General features: G+C 38.6%; 1 protein-coding gene across 1 annotated transcript in view; it reads right to left on the bottom strand.

Annotated features, from left to right (window-relative positions):
* Positions 1–24,161, bottom strand: part of SCAF4 (SR-related CTD associated factor 4) — a 61,316-nt gene extending 37,155 nt beyond the window's left edge. The window contains exons 1-7 of the mRNA XM_063305441.1: positions 23,923–24,161; positions 5,285–5,368; positions 4,837–4,881; positions 3,753–3,914; positions 2,543–2,678; positions 1,781–1,917; positions 664–840 (exon numbers count right to left, since the gene is read on the bottom strand). Of these exons, the coding sequence (XP_063161511.1) occupies positions 664–840; positions 1,781–1,917; positions 2,543–2,678; positions 3,753–3,914; positions 4,837–4,881; positions 5,285–5,368; positions 23,923–23,952 (771 nt within the window). The 5' untranslated portion in view covers positions 23,953–24,161. The remainder of the gene's footprint in view (positions 1–663; positions 841–1,780; positions 1,918–2,542; positions 2,679–3,752; positions 3,915–4,836; positions 4,882–5,284; positions 5,369–23,922) is intronic.
* Positions 24,162–24,498: the final 337 nt, after the last annotated feature.

Raw genomic sequence — 24,498 nt, 5'->3', positions numbered from 1 at the left:
CTCCTCCTCAGTCTTAGAAAACAGTCCATTAAAATTAGAAGAGCAAAGCTGAAGTAAATAAAGTTTAGTTGAATAAAGGGGGTAGGAAATCCAATTTATTAAGTATTACTAATTGTCTAAATTAAACCCAGCCATTAAGATTGCCAGAACTAGCTCTAATGCTCTCTTCTGCATCTTTTCTTCCAGCCATTACAACAACTTTAAGAACAATGTTATCTAGACTCAAGGTCAGACAAAGTACTAACCATAGCTACATCATGACTTGTCTCACCTCAAATATTAAAGAGCCCATATCCACTGCTAATACAGAGATCTGCATCATGACTGCTATATGCATGCCTGAAATTAATGCAATAAGCAGGCAGCTATAAAAACTCAATTTTTTTAAATGAACCACAAGACTGTATTATTTTTGCTTCAGAAAGAGCAAGAGATTTACTATTTTCCATATAGCCAGACAAACTGAAAAGCTATAAGGCTCCATAGATACGGTTTACTCAAAAATCAGAAATTGAAGATGGAATTTCTGCATGCATATGAAAAAGGGAATGCAAGGAGATGCTTTCAGACTTGTTCTCACAGCACTAAACTACAGTTTGACATGAATCTATCCTGAAACAAGATATTTTGGTAATTCCTTTTCAAGTAGCAGAAAAATACTACCTTATCAAAAGATGTTTTTTGTTCTGGTATTTGGAAATCATGCTTTTGTTCTGATGGTTGTGTCGTCGTAGTCTGCAGCTGAGCTGTGATAGCTTGAACCTGAGCCATTACATTATTATCTATTACTGGAGACTGAGGTTTAGGAGGCTGCTGAAAAGTCTGGAGAATCTGTTGGAGCTATCAGATTAAAATTGCAACTGTTAACAACAATTTAAGGATAGGAATAGCGGAGACACTGTTTAGGCACTGTAAAATTTGGAGCACTCCCCATATGAACAGGACTAATACAGTATTCTCTCCTTCCTGAGACTTAAGATCTCCTAAAACAGCTCTCCTTTGCCTCTCCCGGGAACTGTCCCTTATGTAGCGACCACAGAGAGGCACTTTTTGGCTACCCCAGATTATTCAATGTGGTCCTCAGGAAATCCAGCTGGTGCTACCCTTAGTTTTATTTCAGTATCATTTAAGACCTAGCTTTTTATCTAAACTTTTATTTGAAAATGAATTAGAGCTTTTACAACATGGATTATGTATTCTCAATTATTTTATTTCTTAAATTGTTTACTGGTTGAATTCCTCTCTGGGATCTATGAATACTAAGCAGGCCAGAAATAGTTCAATAAAATGAACTGTATTTTTCAGCTCCCTTTTTTACCACTAGTCATGTACTTTACATACCGTAGTAAAAGACAGTTGCTCTTGTGGCTATGCCTCTACCTTGCAGACTATTACAACATGGAGAAAAAGTTAGAATGGGCAGCTACCATACTACTTTGGCATGGAAACAGTGCAACATATCATGGTTACTTTTAGAGGAGTGCAATGGCAGTGGGAATGGACTGCTGTTGGGGAAATGGAAAATACAGTTCCCTGCATGTGCTAGGACATTTGATATTCTCCTCAGAAAGCAAGCATGAGGCAAACTGGATGGCTAAACATTTATTACTCATATGCTGATATGTATTACAACAGAAAATTGAAATTCACTTTTCACCAATGAAAGTAACATACATTTCCATAATAGTTTTAAAGATATATTACTGAAGACATAGTTTGCCTTAGCTAACTATTTCCTTAACCTAAAGCTTAGATTTTTTATAAAAAGCCTTCTGCATACCTGCTGTCCTTGTGTTGTTTGAAATAATTGAGCAACAGCAGCAAATGCATCAGAACTGGGCAACTGTGGCACAGTGGGTACTGAATTAGCACCAACCTGTGGAGGCTCAGATGGAATTGTAGCAGAAGGTGGTGAACCTATAGAATATATTTAAATACAATTTTAGATTTTCAAGTGCTTCTATATATAAACCTCTTTATACTTCAACTTATTTCAGAATGATCAAATTTTAGATCCTCTACAAGTACGATCCAAAAGTAGTATTTGTTTTCCTGCAGCATGATTTTACAAACTAAATATGTCATCTATATACGTCTCGCAAATCATAAACAGGTTCTGCATCTCCCGATGCAAATTTGTATTCTATTTACATATAAGGTTCACATCGTAACACAAGAGTAATCATGACAGAAGGCAGTAGCACGATTGTTTTTTAAAACTGTAGCAAAAGATGGGTTAGATGAAATAACTATTATGATCAGGACTACTGGATTGTATTTTTATAAAATATGTAATCCTTTATAAAAAGGAATAATTTGATTAGTGAGCTTACTTCAGTCCATTTTACATAGATTATAGCAAAATAAGGCTGTCAATATTCAAATTTAGAAAACTGCCTTTTACTGAGTCAGGCTGCTGGTTCCCGTAAACTATACATGACAGTTCCCCAGGATTCCAGGCAGCTTTTTCAACGTTAGTTGGATATGTCAAGGCCTGAACCCGGGATCATGTGTATATAAACAGGGAGGTCCTATTTCCTACCTTCGTTATTGGTGGCATCTTCTGTCACTGTGGTTGCACTGCTAGCTCCTGCTGCCATGTCCAGAAGTGGCTGAATTATTTCTATTTTAAACACACCATTTTTCTGCCATAAGTTGAGGACACGAACTATCTTACTCTGTTCCAACAAGAAATTGTGTCAGTACAATTTTTTTTAAAAAGCTTATTTTTTTTTAAAGCACTACTCAGAAAATACTCTGCTGCTGCATACTTAACTTTCCTGTACCATGAAACAAAGCATACAAAGGGGTCTTGCTTTGAACTTATGCAGTTCTTTCCACATTATGCAAATAAATGTTGAATATTCCAATTCAGAGAGTATCTTTTATTCTGAGAAAGGGGTAAGTGCACTGAGCCACAGTACAGTATCAGTCTCTCATGTGAAGAAGCAAGAGGAAAAGTATCATGTAATCATTTAGCCTTTGCATGTGAAAAAAAAAGAGGGCAAACTACCTAAAAGCATGAGTTATAGTAACTAGGAACAGAGGCAATATCACACTCAAACTTATTTATCAAAATCATCTCACTGAGCCTTACTTTGAAATATGTTCTTCTTTACTTGGGAATACCCATTTTCCAGCACATATTTCTCATGACAGATTAAGGAACCCAGCTACCCCCAGAAAAGTTCATAACCAATTTTCTATCACTAGAACTTTGCCTCTTGATCAAGGGTTCCAGGAATTTTTTTTTAAACTTACACAAGTTCCACAGCCTGAGAACATCTGAACACCCCTGTTCTAAGCCATCTATCATATCAAGCCTTATGGTAGCATTGTTTCAAATACAATGAAATCCAAATTACACGGCTATCTACATTGAAAAGTAGGACTATGCAGCAATCTGGATCCAAAGGGTAAAGTTGATACAGAATGTAAAAAGGCGTTCATGTAGCACTTGTTAACAACTTAAGGCTTATCTCATAGTACCAACAACTGCTATGTGTGTGTCCATGCATGATCCAGATTTCCTCTTTGAATCCAAATCACTTTACAATCCACTGAAGAGTTCCTCCACTCTTAAAGTGGTGAGGAAAAAGTGCCTCACAAAATTGAAAGCAAAGTAAGAACAACATCAGGTTCAAGGCCCTATTCAAAACCAGAGTCCTATTGACAAATCCGCATATACAGGTTATAAATTAATTTCAAGCAAAATTAAACACTTGAAACAAGGCTAAAAACAACAACTATACCTTATCTTCTGATGGACAGAGATATAAATACTGGAATGTAGCAGTTATATTTTTACAGAATCTTGGCCCAAAAACATCCTTGTCTGTTCCAAATTGATGACGAGATTGGCGAACAATGGAGTCAATAACATACAGCCCAGGAACTTTATATTCAGGCTTACACTAAAGAGAGAAAACATATCACCATTTCTAAATGCACAATCGAAGTTCAGCATACTAACATTAAATACCAAGTGGTCATAAAATAGGTCTGTTACATTAACTTGGATAACTATTTCAGTTTGGGCCACCAAATATTCCTTTCTTAAGCAGGAGCTCCTAGCATATTTAAGGGTTTCAGAATGATAGCCAGGATCATATTTGTATCGTTCCAGCACTACCCCTGCTCCTTTCTAGTGCCTGGCTCACATTCTCAGTGCTATAGTCTCCTCTTTCTTTCATTTTTCACTACCCTGTCTCATTTCTCCATGGATATTGTGTTGCTTTGATACAGCCTACTTTCTGAGGAACCTGAGCCATGGTTCTTTGCAATGGGCTATATTCTGTATATGAGTTTCTAACTTGGAGACTATAATGGTCACCAGTGATGGAATTTTAAAGAAAATATTAATGTCACACATGACCAGTTATCCATCTCTTGAACTTTTCAGCTAAATTTTAAGTAATTCCCCACTCTGCCTCTTGTTCAAATACTTTGCCCTTCTATTATTTTCCTTGGTTTGGATAGGGTCTACTGCAAAGGTGATACACCACCCTACCCAGTAGGCAGGGCTAGAGGTGAGGAGGGTGATCCCATTGGTGGAATCAGGATACATGCATTTATTCTAGCAGTCTTCCCATCCACCCGAACAGAATGCCAACAGGATGGAGATTAAGCTTATTCCACTTCAATCCTGATCGGAATTGTTAAGGGAAGAGGTTTAACCTCATTCTGCATTGCCAACCTCCAGGAAACCTGAGGCAGAAAGATCATTCCACGATCTGTACAATATCCTTTCTCAGATGTTTTATGTGACAAATGTTACTATGGAAAAAACTGTTGAGCCGATATATAGCTTAATATAAGCTACATAATTCCACTTACCTTTTTAATAAACTTCTCTACAATCTGGACTACATGTTTGTAAAGCTGAAAGGAAGAATTAAATGTGTTTTATTTGGTGTGAAATCTTTCACTCCATAAAACATATAGAAAAATACTATATTTCTATAGGTGTAAATTGTAGAGCAGTACAATTATAATTTAAGAGCAAAATGAATCTTTTAGTAAACATTATGGAACTCTTACAAAATCAGTTCAAATATAACAAGTCTTTTAAATGAATTTTTTAAAAGAGAGCACTATGAAGACTATGAAGAATATACATTAAAAATATTAATCAAAATATTCTTCAAGGTTTGCAAAATAATGAGAATGAACATAAACTCTTGCTTTCTTTAAAACAGCACATAATAACATGCTACAGAGGCTTACATTTTGTATAATAGGCCTATTTTGCATATGATAGAAGAAATGCTCTTTATTGTATTACCTTAATGGCTTTAATGGCAGCTTTAGTAATGAGAATCATCTTTGCCCGAGAAATTGGAGGCTTCATCTCCATCAATGAGAAGAGCTAAACAAAATAAAAAATCAAAATAAGTAATGTAGCAAAATTAAAAATGCAGCATTTCTTGATAAATAAGCATGTTATTATTTAGTACACTATGAAATCATTCTGAAATTATACATATCACACTTATAAAACTGTTTATTCTGAGTTGGAATCATAATGTCTTAAAATGATAGACTGTTCTCTAGTTTTATGAAACTGAAACTTCATTATCTTATAATACTGTATATTACCACTCCACTGAAAATAACTATTTAATTTATTAGAATAAAAAATAAGTTTTCATTTTTAGAAATATACCAAAATTAATTATATGGTCAAGGAAGAAGAACAAAACTGCAGAGGAGTGTTGGTTCTCAAGTTCCTCCTCAGTAGCAGTAGATAAAAAGAGGGAAAAGAAGGAAACCTTTTCCTGGGGCACCATTTAACAGGCTAAGAACTGCTTATACTCCCTTGTCACCTACTAAAAATAAAACAGTGGAGAGCCAGGCAGAACCAAAAGTATGATGACAGCACTTCAGATTCTCATATAAGATGTTAAATGGATAAATAGTATATACACACACAAGACATTCAGAATCACTAGTTCCTCCTCAAAGTACCTACAAATAATAGAACAGTTCCAAAATAAGCTAAGATGACCTTGTACCATCCTCAAAGGTATACTGGTGCCATATACTATTCCCTATTAAACTTCCCTTTAATAATGAGCTCAAATGAGTTTTGAGTTAGAAAGCAAACTAGAGGAAGCTAAAAACATAACATTTCTTTTTTACTACCCTTAGAACAGTACAAATACCATTCAATACAGTACAAAAGATTATAAATTCAAAGAATTTAAAAAAATAAGACCCAGGAATGGTCTGAGAAAAATCTAAGAGTGTTTAGCATGTAATAATGTTGAACTAGAAGCCAAGATAGCTGAAAACTAGTGGAAAAGTAAATATTTCATTACAGTCCAAGACCAGCAATATAAAAAGAAAACATCATAAATATAACAAAACAATAAACAGCAAAATACATGAAATATATGATAAAAATTAAAATATACTGTAGCTCTTAAGTGAAAGACTACTTTAATTTGCTGGGCATTCTATGGATAACAGTTTTATACCTGTACCTACTTGATGCCACTGTTTTGACAGTTTCAGAGATGAAAGTCAAAGGGCACCAGAAACATACTATTTGTTCATTAGGGTTTTCTTGACTTATGAAATCAGCCAGAACTCAGTCTATTGGAGGTTTTTAAGGGATGAGATCCCCCGAGTTCCAAAGAATTCTTCTGAAGGAAGCAGTAGTGAGGCTTTTATTAAATTTAGATCTTATATCTTCAGATTACTACTACCTAATATTAACTTGTATCCACTTGAGCAATAACAGTCTTTGTTCACTGTCCATTTTGGGTGGGTGGGTGGAAACTATGTTAACCAATGCAGGGGAGACTGCAAAGACCCTATTCCTTTAGAATGGTTTCTATCAGGGCTAATCAAGGTTAGCTTTAATTTTTCTTAAATGGGTTTTACTGCACTGTTTTGATTTTAGCTGCTATCTTTTTTGTCAGTACTACCTGGCTGATTTTTATTTGCTGAAGCTTGTGGATTTTATCCATACACAGTGGATATAAAAAGTTTACACACCCCTGTTAAAATGCCATGTTTTTGAGATGTAAAAAATTCAGACCAAGATAAATACTTCAGAATTTTTTCCACCTTTAATATAACATACAAGCTGTACAATTCAATTGAAAAACAAACTGAAATCTTTTAGGGAGAAAAAAAATAATAAAAAAACTAGAATAACGTGGTTGCATAAGTGTGCACCCCCTCAGAGTAATACTTTGTTGAAGCACCTTTTGATTTTATGACAGCATTCAGTCTTTTGGGGCAGGAGTCTTTCAGCATGGCACATCTTGCCTTGGGAATATTTGCCCACTCTTCCTTGCAGAAGCGCTCCAAATCTGTCAGATTGTGAGGGCATCTCCTGTGCACAGCCCTCTTCAGATCACCCCAGAGATTTTCAATCGGAATCAGGTCCGGGCTCTGGCTCAGCCATTCCAAAACTTTGATCTTCTTCTGGTGAAGCCATTCTTTGTCTTTTGGAGGCATGCTTTGGGTTGTTGTCGTGTTGAAAGGTGAACTTCCTCTTCATCTTCAGCATTTTAGCAGAGGCCTGAAGGTTTTATGCCAAAAGTGACTGATATCTGGAACTGTTTGGAATTCCCTCCACCTTGACTAAAGCCCCAGTTCCAGCTGAAGAAAAGCAGCCCCAAAGCTAAATGCTGCTTCACTGTGGGTATGGTGTACTTTTGGTGATGCACAGTGTTGTTTTTGCACCAAACATCCTTATTGGAATTATGGCCAAAAAGTTCAACCTTGGTCTCATCAGACCATAACACATTTTCTCACATGCTTTTGTCAGACTTGATGTAGGTTTTTGCAAAATGTAGCTGGGCTTGGATGTTTTTCTTTGTAAGAAAAGGCTTCCGTCTTACCACCCTACCCCACAACCCAGACATATGAAGAGTATGTGTCATGTTCACCGTTCCGATGTTTCTGCATCGTAACGGTTCGCTTGCCATGGTGCTGATATGTGTTCTGGCTGGGAGGGTGCTGCTGCGAGCCTTGTACTAAAAACGTGTTGATCTATGCCAGAAGGAATGTGTTTAGACTATCTCTGAAATGTCAAGGTCTCTTTGCCCGTTGAGCAGCAGAGCTCGTTAGGAGCACCTGGGAATGTGGGGTGAACTGTATGTGAGGGAGGGGCTGGGCTGCTGTTTGTAAGATGCTATTTAGTTTGAGTTTAGGCGCGCTTTTCTCATTCTCAGCTTTTTACCTGTTTGCACCCTTTTCCAAATAAACTCAGAACCTGAATTGCCATTTTGAGTCTGAGTGTTTTATTTGAATTAAGGCAACTATCACATAAAGCTGAGAATCATTTTTCAAACCAACCTCGCTGCTCTTTACCGGAAAATTTTCTTGTGAAAGAGGATCCAGCGATGGCTGAAGGGGGAGAGGATCTCACAGAGTTCGATGAACGGGCGGAACAAGCTCCAGAGTCGAGGGCCACGAGCAGGGACCCAAGTCCTGTCCCCGCCCGAGCAACCTCTCAGTCGGGGGACTCCTATTCTACAGCAGGGTCAAAGAAACCCCCGCCGGACGACAGAGCGGGACAGGAGCAATTCCTATGGGATGTGCTGATGGACCCTCCACCTGGGCCATCCCGCTCAACATGGAAGCTCCGCTGGCCAGACACTCCACTGGGAGTGGGACCCGAGGGGTGGAGGAGCCCTCCGCAGGAGGGACCGGGGCTGGAGGACTCCGCCACGCCGGACCGAATTAGGGTCCTGGAATCCAAGATCGAATCCATGGAACACGTATTGCGCTCCATGTCGGCTGCATTTGGGGATCTTGTAAGAATCGTCAAAGGTCCCAGGGCGATGCGGCCGCCCAGCCTCCCGTCTTCCCCTTCACTGGCTCAGGGAGGGAGCACCCCACCACGGGGCTCTCCATTGGGTCCGTGGGGATCTACTCCCATAGGGGTGGCTCCGAGACAGCCATCTAGGGGGGTTCAACAGATTGGGGGAACCCCCCAGGACTTCCCGGTGAAGTTTGATGGTGACCCCGCTAACCTGTCCTTCTTTCTCACCAATGCGGCCAGCTTCATGAGACAGCATGGCCACCTCTTCCCGTCGGAGGAAGAGAAGATAGCGGCGGTGGCTACGAAATTGAAAGGCAGAGCTGCAGACTGGTATGTCCAGCTGTCGGAGATTGGGGCTCCAGCCCTGGCCTCCTTCGATGCCTTTTTGGCTGCCTTAAAGCGCTACTTTGAAGATCCCTTGGCTAAAGAAAGAGCTAAGGATGCACTTAAAGCACTTGTGCAGGGGCAAAAGCCTGTGGCTGACTATGCACTAGAATTTAAAGTTTTAGCAGGCAAGGTTCCCAAATGGTCTGAGGCCACCTTGATTGATCGCTTTAAGGATGGCCTCAATCGCGAAGTCCTGCGTTGGGCTCTTGGGCGAGATGATCCTAACTCATTGCATGATTGGATCTGCCTCGCTGGTAAGGCAGAACATGACCAGCGCACCTTCATGATGGCCACCAGAGAGGACAAGCCTGTCTCATCTGGCCGTGCTCTGGGGCTATTTGTCTGGGGGCAATGCATCACCTGTGGGAAGCCGGGTCACCGTGCTGTTGACTGCCCCAAAACTAAGGCAACAGAACGTCCCATGAAAGTGCTTCAAAAGCCAACCAAGAAAGCCGTCAACCCTACTCATCGGGTGACAGGAGCGCTGGCTACTGCGGACAACGAAGACGTCTATACCCCAGGAGAGGAATTAGACGCATTGGAGCAGTTGGCAGGAAACGCTTTCCACCTGTCTTAACCGGCGCTGCGGGGCAGGTGGTACAATCCGGGTACCAATGCTAACAGGGTGAGTGCTGATTGCCCTATTCTCGCTGTCAAAGTTGACTTGGGCTTGGATCACTTGGATTAATGGTAGGTGTGTACTGACTACCATTTAACATCAGTTTGAATGTGATTGGTTAATTGCAAACACAGCCACATCCCTACTTATAAGAAGGTGTGTACATTTATGCAACCATGTTATTCTAGTTTTTATTTTTAGTTTTTCGCCCTAAAAGATTTCAGTTTGTTTTTCAATTGAATTGTACAGCTTGTATATTATATTTATTTTAGGAGTTGCCCATATATAACCAACTAAGGCTTCAATCCCTAAAATGAAAAACAATGCAAAATTATTATTTCCCCTTCTCAGGGAAAACAGCTGGGAATTTAGATCGTCTATGCAAACCTCAGTCCTTTATCCTTGTATCTGTATTATAAAAGAAAATACCTTTTTCCAAGGTCTAATCCCACTCTGTCAACCTTGTTAGTACAGCTATTAAGCATAAATAAAAAGCAAACCATTTGTTTACTACCACTTGGATTATAGTCTGCTTGAAGTCGGTCACATTATCTCAGGAAAATCTAGTCCACCTGTTGAATCTAAGTTTGAGCAAGACGATTAGCTTTATTTGCCTGTATGATTCTTGGTCATTCCTTTCTCTAAGGGCTGTTAAAACACTGAACTTCAGAATCAGAATTTCCCCAAATAATTTACAGAATGTTAAGCCAAGATTTCCATTTTTACTGTTGACTCTACCATTTGGTGTTTCCTCTAGCAGCAGTGGTTAGTTCTTACAACTCCTAAAAGCTGGATGGAAGGTTTTCATTCAAGTGTTCTCAAATAAGATTTTACTGTGAAAATACTGTGTTTCATAGTTTTATTAAAACTTTTGTTAATGCCTTATTAGTAATATTGTCCAGCAATTAAGCAATTCATAAAGCTAATTGGATTTCTATTTAATACCCTACAATTTTATTGCTGAATTTATACAGTGCCAAATCAGATGCACAATGAACAATTCCACTTTCAGAATCTTCTCATTTATTCCTGTTACTTAAAAGCCCTGTATATTTTAGACTTCCATGGTTTTTATAGCTCCTCTCCATTCCTAGCCTTTCTCCTGAACATATAGGCCAATAAGCCTAATGGAGGCCATTTCCAGAACTGAAGGGATGATAAACTATGAAGTTAGTTCTTATTTTTAGTCAAACTATTTGAATTATCAGAAGATTACAGTTGACAAAACATCAATTATTTGGGGGTATTCTAATTTATTTCTGTTAGAAAACTCCAAAATAATTGGTGTTTTGAAAGGTGACAGCCAATTTAAGTGATTGCTATCTATGGTAATCAAACTTGCAAAACAGTATTACAGTTGACTTGGATTCTAACTCAGTGAATAGAACATACTGGTTTTGAATGCACATAATTATCTAGGTAGCAATCAAACTTACAAGTTTGATAGTCACCCTAATTGTCCAAGGGATAATTACACAGAAACCTAATTTAATACTTTCAAATTCAGTTTTGTTTCATATCATTTAATCGCTTTTTTTATTCCATTCACTCTTTCACAGGCTCCTTCTTTGGCCCTTTTAACTTACTTTCAAAGCTATTTTTTATTTCCATCAAAATTACTCTGTGTTTTCTCTGCCTCTTCACCATTCTTCACTCTCTTTGACTAGATGTTTGCAATTATTTTTTCAGTATACGTACATTATTCAATATCTTTCGTCCTCAGTTTTTGCAGAAATCATTCTCTTATATGGATTTTTCTCTTCCACAGCTGCCCTGACTTCATCATTGTACTAAACATCCTTTTTCATATCCCCCATTATCGAAGCTCACATACACTTATGGAACATAATTCTTTTTACTTTGATTCAAGTAGCTTCCATATCCTCTTTTCTTACGTCCACTTTCCAGTCATTCTGTTGTGACATACTCTATGTTCTGATAACAAGAGTCATGGTTTCTCTTCCTGCAATTGTTCTATTTTACTGAACCACTACATTGTATGGGGAAAATGCAATGGAAAGGATAACTTAAACCACATTTGTACTTTTTAAAATTAACTTCTCCAAAAATATTTTATAAATATTCCATCCTTAATAGGTATAGATTAACATTATTAACAGAGCATTTCATGGATGCCTTGTTTTATTATCCCACCCACCTCCCAAAATAGCTACCTGAATTGCCCAAATCAATAAGGATTTCACATGGATGTCATTGACAGACCATGATTCTTTAGTGCAACATGGTATTGGATTTTTTAAATATTTCTTCCAGGAGGAACATGCATACATTATGACAAGATTCTTTCTCTTCCACACAAGATGTTTTACCATTACTTTTATACTGTATTCATATCCTTTATTACAAAAAAATGTGCACTTGTAAAAAAAAATCAAATTAATACTAATGAAAGCAGCTGGCTAATACAGACTAATAGCCAACTATTGGACCAGAGTACAATTTTTGGAAAAGAGAATGGGAAATCTGAGATCTTTCTTTTCAGGGAATGAGTCTTTCCAAAAGCCCTTAGCAAAACCAATACAGAAAACATTTTCTTAAAATCACAGAATAGAAGGGAGCCATTTAGACCAAGAGTTCAATCCTCCAGTCAATGCAGTGGAGCAAAGCATCATTGGCAACGTCTACCCAGTCTCTCCTTGAACACATACAGCAAAGGAAGTGTGCTGCCTCCTTAGGACAATGGTTCTACTGTCAAACTATTCTTCCAATTAGGAAATGTTCCTAACATCTTTTTCCTAACATCTTATCAAAATCCAACAGTAACTTAAGATCATTACTGCTTGTCCTATACTCTGATAGAGTTCATGGCATGCAAACTGTCAGCTGTGTGTGCACATTAGTGTGCAAAAAAATTCAAAACTTCCTGTTTCTGGGTTTGAAGCTCTCTGGGGGCTCACTGGGTCCAATGCAATCTTGCCCATTGCTAAAATAGCCTGAAGTCAAAATGGCCACATCCAAGTTCAGTACTGTATATCTGTTTTGAACTTAAAACAGTTGTAGCTTGAAGCATTTCTAGGATAGTCAGAATAGTATCATACTACTTCCAGTAAGAACAGAACAACCCATTTAAATCCTGAAATAACTGTTTAAATTAAAAACATTTTACAGGTTCCTCATCTGCATTACAGATAGAGATGCAATATAATTAAGCTTTCAAATTGTCACAAGCAATGCTAAGATACTTCATTCATCTATTTGCTGAGTTGTTTGCTGAGTTTAACAGACAGGGCCAAATGAAAAAGATGATGTATTTTTCTTTTGTTATTCATGGGGTGTGTTGATATGACTGTCGCAGGTCCTTTTGGGAGATGGTGACAGAACCAGACAAGAGACCAAACAATTCTCTTCAAAAAGAAAGAATTGTATCACAAAAATAAACTCCAAAATAAAAACATTTCTCTGTAAAACAAAGAGTATGGTTGCAACTTCTTATTCCAAGAATTACTCTTAATGTTGTGCTGTGGTGTTTTATCTTACTCTCTATCAAAAGCTCCTTAATTTATAATTCTGTAACCTATCCACTTACACTTTATGATTCTATACTGTGAAGACAGAATCTCTAACATTAATCCATATAGCAGGATGTCTTCATTTATTAAAACTGCCAGGACTATATCTTTCTGAGCCCTTGAACTCCTTCCCAGTTGTCCTCATCCACTCTGTTACACAGTTATTTGCATAGACTGGGTACTAGGTGAAGACTGGTGTCATCTTCTTCCCTATTTCTTGAAGACTGCATCTACTATCAGGTATTTAACTGTCCTGACAGTTGGTGGCTGGGGACTCCCTCCAATCAAATTCTTCACCTTGGTAGCCCCTGGTTTCCAAAGTTTCAGGCTTCCTGAACCTCCCTGTTTTCCATCACCCACAACTGTGCTGCAAAGTTGCAGAAGTTGGTAACACAACCACTGGTGTTACTGGGGCAGCTGGTGTTACTGCACTTGCATAGTTGTTCACACTCAGTCACCAGAACTGCTAATCTTCAGCGCCAGTGCCCTTCAGCTCTTTTCTGGGCTCCTTCCTTCCTTCCTTCCTTCCTTCCTTCCTTCCTTCCTTCGTTTCTTCTCTCTTCCTCTTTCTCTTCCTCTCTGCACTACTGCCATGCTTCCACTTCAGGAGACCCTCTTTCAAAGGGCTAGTGCATCAAATAAGGGAAGTGCAGAGCCCTTATAAGATAATGGGAATAATGGACAGCATAGGCAATTTCTTTGTCACACAACCTTCTCACAGATTCAGTTACTGTTACCTCTTCCCTAGGCTCAGTTCTATGGTTGTTTACTGTAGTTAGGGACCGGCTGCTAAAACATACTCATCTGTTGCTCCATTAATTTGCTATGGGAATTTTAAAAAATAATAATACACTGTGTGCACAATTATTAGGCAAGTGAGTATTTTGACCACATCATCATTTTTATGCATATTTTCCACCTCCAAGCTGTATAAACCTGAACACTTACTGGATATAAGCATATCAGGTGATGTGTATTTGTGTAATGAGGGAGGGTGTGGCCTAAGGAGATCAACACCCTATATCAAGGTGTGCATAATTATTAGGTAGCTTCTTTTCCTCAGGCAAAATGGGCCAAAAAAGAGATTTAACTGACTCTGAAAAGTCAAAAATTGTAAAAAGTCTTTCAGAGAGATGCAGCACTCTTGAAATTGCTAAGATATTGGGGCGTGACCACAGAACCATCAAACATTTTGTTGCAAATAGTCAACAGGGTCACAAGAAACATGTTGAGAAAAGAAGACGCAAATTAACTGCCAAATATTTGAGAAGAATCAAACGTGAAGTTACCAGGAATCCATTATCCTCCAGTGCTGTCATATTCCACAACTGCAACCTACCTGGAGTGCCCAAAAAGTACAAGGTGTTCAGTGCTCAGAGACATGGCCAAGGTAAGGAAGGCTGAAACTCGACCACCACTGAACAAGACATGTAAGTTGAAATGGCAAGACTGGGCCAAGAAATATCGGAAGACAGATTTTTCAAATGTTTTATGGACTGATGACAGTGACTCTTGACGGACCAGATGGATGGGCCCGTGGCTGGATCAGTAACAGGCACAGAGCTCCACTTCAACCCAGACGCCAGCAAGGTGGAGGTGGGGTACTGGTACGGGCTGGTATTAATAAAGATGAGCTAGTTGGACCTTTTCGGGTTGAAGATGGACTCAAAATCAACTCCCAAACCTACTGCCAGTTTTTAGAAGACACTTTCTTCAAGCAGTGGCACAGGAAAAAGTCTGCATCTTTCAAGAAGACCATGATGTTTATGCAGGACAATGCTCCATCGTATGTATCGAAGTACTCCACTGCATGGCTAGCCAGTAGAGGCCTCAAAGATGAAAGAATAATGATATGGCCCCCTTCCTCACCTGACCTAAACCCTATTGAGAACTTGTGGGCCCTTCTCAAACGGGAGATTTACGGTGAAGGAAAACAGGACACCTCTCTGAACAGTGTCTGGGAGGCTGTGGTTGCTGCTGCACAAAAAGTTGATCGTCAACAGATCAAGAAACTTACAGACTCCATGAATGGAAGGCTTATGACTGTTATTGCAAAGAAAGGTGGCTATATTGGTCACTGATTTTTTGTTTGAAATGTCAGAAACGTTTATTTGTAAATTTTGAGTTGTTTGTTTATTATTCTCACTTTAACAGATGAAAATAAATGAGATGGGGGAATTTTCATTTTTCATTTAGTTGCATAATAATTCTGCACACTAATAGTTGCCCAATAATTGTGCACACATAGATATTCTCCTAAGAAAGCCAAAATCTCACTTTTACTTTCTTAAATATTCAGGTTTGAGGTTTATTAACATTTTGGATTGACCGAGAGCACTGTAGTTGTTCAATAATGAAATTCATCCTCAAAAATACAACTTGCCTAATAACTGTGCATGCAGTGTAATTGAAAATTCATTCCACTGGCTTTTTTTTAAGTAGACTTGGTATAGTGAGTACTCAATATATATTTATTGCATTTATACCTCATTTTTAAAATTTCTTCTATTGTTTATTACTTTTAAACAAGTTAGTCTTCAACTGTTGCAGTAGACTCAAAACTAGCCAGGATATTAAGTAGTTTAGGATTGTGCTTATTCCAACCCTGGTAACCAGTTTCATCAATTCAGCCAATGGAACTAAATTTAGAAACTTCTTTTCTGACTGCTCATCCACAACGGGAAGAAGCAAGAGGCCTGCATGAATAGATTTTCAAATACTTTCTATATGTTAGCTTATTGTCAAAGTATTGCTATTTTGGTCAGTAAAATGTATTTAAGAAAATTAAATCCCAGCAAACTTAAAGGCCAATCCAGAAGTATTTCTAAAGTTTACTTACATATTAACAAGCTATGTATTAAATATACAAAAAATGGGAAGACAAGTAATGTTTTGAGCTTTTAAAAAGAAAATTTTAGGCAAAAAATTCAACAAATAATAAGGTAACATCATGCAAAAGAAGTTAAACAGCGTCTTAAACTATACACGAAAATTCTTGTACTATGTCCAAGATGAACTATTTCCCTAAAGTATATATGGTTGTCAGGCTTTTTATTTGCTTTGTAAAGTATAACCTCAACCATCTCACTAAACTATTCAGACTTCGATTAAACTGGCAGATGAACTGTTTTTAATTATGCAATGAACATAAATGCTATAGCTGGATATAACAGATGGAAATACATATACCTCAATATATTTTTCATATATGGTATGTTACTTTCAGAGCTAAAGGCTAGTATGATTGACCAAAGTATTTAATTAAAAGGTTAGTATAACATTCTTCATCATGAAATTCAAGTTGCTACAAACTGAGGCTTGAGTATGAATAAATGGTAATACTACCATTTCCCACCAATAGTGGGAGGAAACAACATGATTTATGTGAATGCTCACTTTGGTTAAAAATTAAGCATTCATAAATTAAGGATTATGCAAATTAAGTAGTTCAAAAGCATAAAGTAATGTTTAAATTTATGTATGTGAATTATTCCAAGAAGACAAAGTACAATAACTTGCAGAACTAATGGTTCCACACTCCTCTGATCAGTTGTTAGTCTTTATCTCCAGCATGAAAGTCAGGATAATAACCATAATATGTTAACTATTTTATACTTACAGATTGTGTACTCTAATATAATTTTAAACAATTCTTTATCTACAAAGAAAATCAATCTGTATCCAGTGATAAAGATTCCAGTTGAGCTTAACACCTGATTTAGGGGCATGCCCTTCTAGTTTTCTGGGCAATAATATGGCAGTGGTTTGCCATAGCCTTTCTCCAGAATATGGAACTATGCTACTTTTTTTAGTTGCTCCAGCAACTAAAATTCTTCAGCAGCCCTAAATGGCACTAGAGAGCCTCTAGCCAGTTTTGGGACTGACAATAGAGGTTAATAGGAACTATATAGGCTAAAAAGAGATGTAGATAAGGTGATAGATAACCTCCATCTATTGTAGAAAAATAAACTTCATAGTAAGTTCAAAGTTCTATTTTGCTACAGTAGCTGGAGGGTATTCTTAGCTGGAACTTATCAGAGAGGTCAGGAAGGGGAGGGAACTACCTACTGATTACCAGGTTTATGATTCCTCTGCAGAAGAAGTCATCGACTGAGACCTGCAAATTAAGCTTGCAGTGTCTTATATAGGGAGAGACCAAAGACCATGTTGCCATTCTGAATAAGCTGTTCAGTGAAGGGTTGGTGAACAGTGTCTGGGAGGCTGTGGTTGCTGCTGCACAAAAAGTTGATCGTCAACAGATCAAGAAACTTACAGACTCCATGAATGGAAGGCTTATGACTGTTATTGCAAAGAAAGGTAGCAAAGATAGGGTTGCCCTATCAAGACAGTCCCTAATGGAACAAAGAACCCATTAATGGAACAAAGAAGGTAGCTGGACATCCAACATCAAAGGACTGCGCCATGTGTAAGTTCAATGGAACTTTGGCTCAGCTCCCTGCTATCACCCTCTAAAAGAGCAGTAGCATCCACTGCACAACCTGTGAATGATCCTTAGTCCACAGAACCACACCCATGCATACATTCATGAAGGTCTGGATGTGTAAATAAAAAAAAAAACTTATTACCTGCCAAGCAAACAAATTCCACACTGTTTGGCAGGTCATCATTTATCACCTACTTTTGTTTCTTAGCATTTGGGAGGAGAGCCAAATCTGCTGTGGTGTCCAGAACAGTTCCCAGATACTGGAAGTGTTATGAGGGGAAGATATGGCTTTTTTCCTGACTTATGCAGAAGCACAGATGTAATATGTACCAGACTGCTGACTGTCACACTTCTGTTGAAGAGGAAGAACATATAATATTCTCCATAGGAATGGATGTTACCTCTCCAACTGTGGAGGACCACCACAGGAGTTACTAGGATCTCTATGAGAACTCTAGGTGCTCACACCAGTCCTAAGGGGAAGATGGTGTATTAGAAATGTTAAGCCCAGAAATTTGAATCTCTGAAACCTCTAGTGGGCTGGGTAAACTGTAAGTACACCACATATCCTAAATGCAAGCCAGTCCCAGGATAATAGCACTTTATGATCTTCATCCAGAACTTATAGTATTGCATATTTCCATAGACGACTGGAGAGCCATTTGGATAACAAAAGAAGACTAAATACACACTGGGAATCTTTTTGCTGGTGGAACTAGTTCTTTGATAGTAAGAAGTTGATGGCTTGGAACATCTAAAGGTTCTATCACAATCTGAGAGGCACTGGGTGAATAAACAAAGCCTTTCCCTATTGCGCATCTTGGTAGTCATTCTCGCTTTGTGCTTTCCTTGCGCCCTGCAGAGAAGAGAATTTATCACTACTGCTTCAACTAACAGTTCCACACCTACAAGGGGACTCTAAAACCCTTTGTGTCACTGGTCCTAGGCAGAGGCTGAAAGGGATTAAAAGAGTAAGGTTGAGGTTTGGTTGTCTGTCTTTACTTCTGGTGAAAACAGCCAAAAGGGACTTTTTGTTCTTGGTTTTGACCAGTATTTTGCTGTGGGCTCTCCAGATAGTCTGCTGCCACTAAGCAACTGGAAGCTAGAATTTCCATGGACTGGGCATCCTGTATGTTCCAGATTTTTATCCAACAGTATCTATGTATAGCTACTTTAGGAGTCCTGGGCTTAAAGGCTATAGTCTTGGTGTATACTGACATTAAGTCTCTGGAGACCAGGTCTAAGAGTTATTTGGATAGTATGATCTCTGCTCAGACAAACACAGAGATGGCCCCAGGTGCCTTACTATAGTATTGATTTGGTGAACCCTCTTCAAAAATAATATTGTTGCATCTATCGTCAGGATTGACTGTGTCATCCCCATATTGTGAGATCAGAGTCCCAGAGTCCCAGAAGGCTACTGAGTTATCCACCAGAGGACTGCTCTATAGTGAAGAAAATCAGTTTGGTCTCGCATGCTGGAATGGCAAGGTTGATCTAGCTGAGGATACTTGCCAGCCACAGTAGGTAACACACTATACATAATTTGGAGGGGGAGGAGGAGGAGAGTATAAACTTTGCAATAATGTTTGCATCATTCCCTAATTTTATCTTAAATTAGCTTTTAACATTTAATATTAAAATATTAAGTATCTTTCCCACGTAAGGTTGTACTGAGCAAGGAGACTGAAAACACACCACAAATTTGCTTGAAGTTATGCATTAACTCTCCAAAATGGTTACCTCTACAACTTAAGCATCATACTGTATACATCATACCATTCTATGAAATGGAAAAACTCTATCAATATTGCAGAGAAAGCTTCTTATATTGACAATCATGATACCGGAAAATGATAATAAAAATAGATACATTTTTCCTTGTATTCATGTTCTGACCTTCTAAAATCACAGCATATTCATACAACAGATAACTTTGCAGGACTATAGGCAATGTTCCTGAATGAGTTGTATGTATCATGTATAGATCTAAACAGAGAACGATTTAGAATAGTGCTTGCCACCTAATGATAGAAAGTGTTTGGGATTTCCTTCCTCTACACTTTCATTCTTACAATCAAGCCTTGCAACTTTTTCATTGCACTGTATTTACTGTACTGTACTTTTGTTTTCCTTTCTTTACCTATAAAGAAAAGACTAATACATTTTGTGAGGACTGTAAGAATTTACAAATTAAACAAAAATGTGGATTTTTTTTCTTTTCAGTGTTTCTCCTTTATTCTTAGTTCAGCTGTCAAAAAACAAAGAAAGCAAGAAAAAATGAAGAGGCAAAAAAAATATAACCATTTCATGCTGAAACTAAATGTATATTGCAAGTTGGCAGGTACACTTTAAATATCTGTAAATTACTTGGAGTAATGTCTTAATCTATGTCGGCTTATCCACATTTTAATATCTGGATCAGACGCCTTTCTCTGTGGTCTTTCTTTGAGGCCTGTTTAATTGTTAAAACAAGAAAGAAGGCTCCTTCAGTAATGTTCTCACACTTATGGAATATCTTATCCAGTGTTCATCAAGCCACATCATCCACACTTGTAAGAAAGCTTACAAGTGACTCCTATTTTGAGTGAATATGTTTTCAGTTCAAAACACTTCCATAATAGCCAGGCCAACCCCTTCTGAAGTTGGAGGAGCTGTCTCAAACCACAGAGTAGCATTCTTGAAATGGAGTGTTTCAAGCTTGGGATGTTTCAACTTCAAATTATTGTGATGCTTCTAACTGATTTTATTATGGTGAGTGTTTTGACTTTGTAGTATAGTTTAGTACTACAATTGTATATAAGACATATTTGGAACATATTGCATAAGACATATTGCCCTTAAAATGTTTTAAATAATAAAGCCTAGAAGTGTTTAAGAATAAAAATGTCCAATTACATAATATACCTTTAACTCAATGTATCTGAGAGCAGCACTTTGAAAATTAACTGCAAGACTAACATTCTTAAAATTAGATTTAATTTTAACATAATGACTTTAAGAAAGACTTTACCATTTTCAAATAAATTCAATTAAAATCATTTAATTCCTGCTACTGAAAAAAGCAGGAATGAACAGAACTACCTCTCAGTAGACAGTAAAGTTTCTCTTTGCTATACATTAATAAACATTTAAGGCTTAAGAAGGGGCTTTGCACAAATTAAAGACAAGAGGCATGTGTAACCCTCAACTATCCTATAATGCCAGAGACATGAAGAATATATATTTCTCATTTTTCTGCATCTCTAGGAATATGCAGGAAAGAAACAGAATCACAGGATTGGCAGGACCTTGGAGGTCTTCTAGTTGAAAGCCCTGCCCAGCACAGGAATCTTCCTGCTATCCCAGACAAATGGCTGTCCCACCTTTGTTTGAAAATTTCTAGTAATGGAGCACCCACAACTCTAGTGTCAGGCTGCTCCACTGTTTAATAGCTCTCAGGAAATTCCTTATTTCAAATCAGGATCTCCCTCCGTAAAGATTCTATTCATTTGTACTTGTCCTACCCTCTATGGAGAATAAATCCATATACTAATCCTTGTGACAGCCCTTCAAGTATTTGAAGATTGCTATCAGATCTTCCCCTTCTTTAGGCTAAACATATGCAATTCCTTTAACTGTTCTTCACAGCATTTAGCCTCAGGATCCCATACCATCTTTGACACTCTGTAATGTGGATATGTTATTCTGAGGGACTCAAAAGGCCATTAATCCCACTTTTTAAGGTTTTTTTTAATTACACATTTCTTCTCTGCAAAATCATTTAAGGGCATCATTCACAAAATACAGGAAATGAGTCTTTTTTCTCTCTCTCTTTCTGAGAAGGGACCATTCACACCATAGTACACTGAAATTGCCAGAGGAATTACCACCGCAGGCCAGAGAGAATGCAGATGTGAACATATATATATATATATATATATAGAGAGAGAGAGAGAGAGAGAGAGAGAGATTTAAAGTATATCACATCCTGATATACTTTAATCTCCAGCTACTGAACAAGTATGAAGTAGGAGCAGTACAGCTTCTGCTATAGATTGGGATACATGATAGAACTGCTATACAGAAATATAGTTGAACACTGTGACTATTTCATCTCGTCTCAGATCTCACACAGTCTGAAGCACACTTAAAAGTCATATTTACTCATTATGGATCATTAGGCAACTTCCCATTTTCTTGCTGGAAATCTTATTGAAATTAAGATGTTATTTCTAAGATAAGCAAGCACTGACAATAGTATGCGATAGTCAGAGGTGTCCATTTTTGAAGTGACAATATCCCTTCCAATAATACACTAGTACATTACCCAACAACCTTTTTTAATCTGGTGCCACCTCACACACACCATATGTTGGACTACAGCTCCTGGGCAGTTGAATCCCTCTCTAGATCTTCTTAAACCACCATCCCCTTTTGATACACGAGCCCTAGCATATGTGCTTCAGTCACAGAATAAAAGAAATCATACACTACTCATAGTGTATAGCTTGGAGCTATAGAGTGATACATTTGCAGGGCAACAAGTTGGGGAAGGCAATTCTAGGAAAAGTTTTTAGTGTAGCTGAATTACATTTATTGACTCAAAATAAGCCATCATTACCTTACAGCAGTGTTTCTCAACCTTAGCCACTTTAAGATGCATAGACTTCAACTCCCAGAATTAGAGTTGTTGGCATGCTGCCTGGGGAATTCTGGGAGTTGAAGTCCACACATCTTAAAGTTGCCAAGGTTGAGAAACATTGCCTGAGAGCATCTATTTATCTGACACTGAGAAAAGAGTGGCCATCTAAATCTGCCATTCAAGTATAGCAATTCTGAAAAGCATATGGGAAGCATTTAGACTCTAGACAGTTGTACATACATCTCTCTTACTCACTAAATTTAAACAGTAACTCTTTAGGGATCCAAGAACCAAAGAGTCCACCATTTTTGTAACAAATTGTGCTTTGAAGGCAGTTTGTCATGTGTACCTACAAATTACTTATATGTAGCCTTATAACTGTACATTTAACTGGAAGGATATAATGATCCATTAGTCCAATAACTGTTATGAATTAATTTTATAGAGCTTTCTGTTCAGTGAGCTAAACTACAAAACTTGCTTTGTACTTTCTGTTAAAGAAAACCTATATTCAGGTATTTAGCTAAAGAAAACCCATTTACATCTCCTGTATATCATACATAGCTTTTAGGAGTACTTTTATCAATTTGTGAATTACTGGAAAAACTCATACTAAGTTTCAAAGAATTTTATAAGACACTGCTTGAAATTCTTTCAGCAACAATATGAAATATGATTATTACTTTTTATAAAACAAATTATTTGTTGAATATTAAAGATCAACTACCTCCTCTTCATATCCACAACTATGCTGTTAAAATAACGTTCCAGAGTGTCTATTCATCTTCCCTCAATCTCCTCACCAATTTGAACACTATTATTTGCTTTATTCATCTCCTGTTTCCATAATACAAAAACGGCAGAGACTGGGACTGGCTTTAAACATCCAACGTTTTGAAAGATCAAATATTGGACAGGGAACAAAATATTTTTTTTCTGGCTTCACGCTGCAGCTCTTCATTACATCTGTACAGGGAAAAGACCAAAGACTTCCTCTTCGCTCCACCCCACCTCTCAGCAAACTGGCGCACATACACAATGGGAATGCCCACGCCACCGACAGGAGGAGTGTGACCTAGCACGCATATAGGCGCGCACAGACGAACTTCCACTACCTTTCTTTCGGTCTCTCCCTGTGCCTACACAGCTGACCTTAAGCAGCTCTACAAAGTTTCCTCCACAAATGGGACCGCAGCAAACTAGATTGGTTCTCTGAGGGCTAACAGGTTTCATGGGGCAGAGAGAGTGAGCAATGGGCTTCAAAGGGAAGGGGGGCCCTCGGAGGTAGGCCTCTGAGGTCTCGTGTCACCCAATGCAGCTTTGCCGCCTACATGCCGGGCCCAGGAGAGGCCGCAGCTCAGAAAAAAAGCCCTGATGATTCTTCCGCTCAAGCCCGTCCCAACCACTAACACCTCCTCATAGTTCCAGAGCTAGGGGCCATGTCAACAACCACCCCCTCCCATCCAAGAGGCCGGGCCGAGCCCTACCGGGCCGGGCCTAGCTGCCCCGCGCTCCCCTGCCGGACTCCATTCCCACCTCCTGGTTGAAGGCGTTCACTGCCTCCATGTTTGTCGGTCGGCGGCCTATGCTACCGGGCGCGAGGAGCTGAAAGGTGGTCGCGGGACGTCGTTTTCAGCAGCGTCCCGCCTTCAGGGCCTCAACGCTAACATGTCCGTTTTGGCGGCAGCCCGCAGCGACTCGTTGGCGAAGTTTCCGCGCAGACTGTCTCTCTCCAGCGGGACGGCGGAGTGCACGCCGCGAACAGCACCCTGGGATAGCAAGGGCCTCCCAGCCTCGCGCCACCCATCGGAGGAAGGAGACGGCTGGACAAAAACCATAGACACACAAATGAGCGAGTGCGCACGCGCTCAAGGAAGAGCTGAGATAGAGGTTATTTCTCCCCTTCCGGCTTTTGCTGGACTGGTTCCTAAGATTTTTCTTAAGGGTACCTCATCCTTGATTAATGAAAATATTGATGACTTGTTTCCACGTTGACGATAAATAAATATGGATATCAATTAGCAGTTAAATATTGCACGCCGGTTAAAGTTAATAGGACGATTAAAAAATATATCGCGGTACCCTGTCTATTCTTACAATTTAAAGAAGTCA

Source organism: Candoia aspera, chromosome 5, assembly GCF_035149785.1.
Source record: "Candoia aspera isolate rCanAsp1 chromosome 5, rCanAsp1.hap2, whole genome shotgun sequence".
NCBI lineage: Eukaryota > Metazoa > Chordata > Lepidosauria > Squamata > Boidae > Candoia > Candoia aspera.
This window is presented reverse-complemented; position numbering and strand designations above follow the sequence as displayed.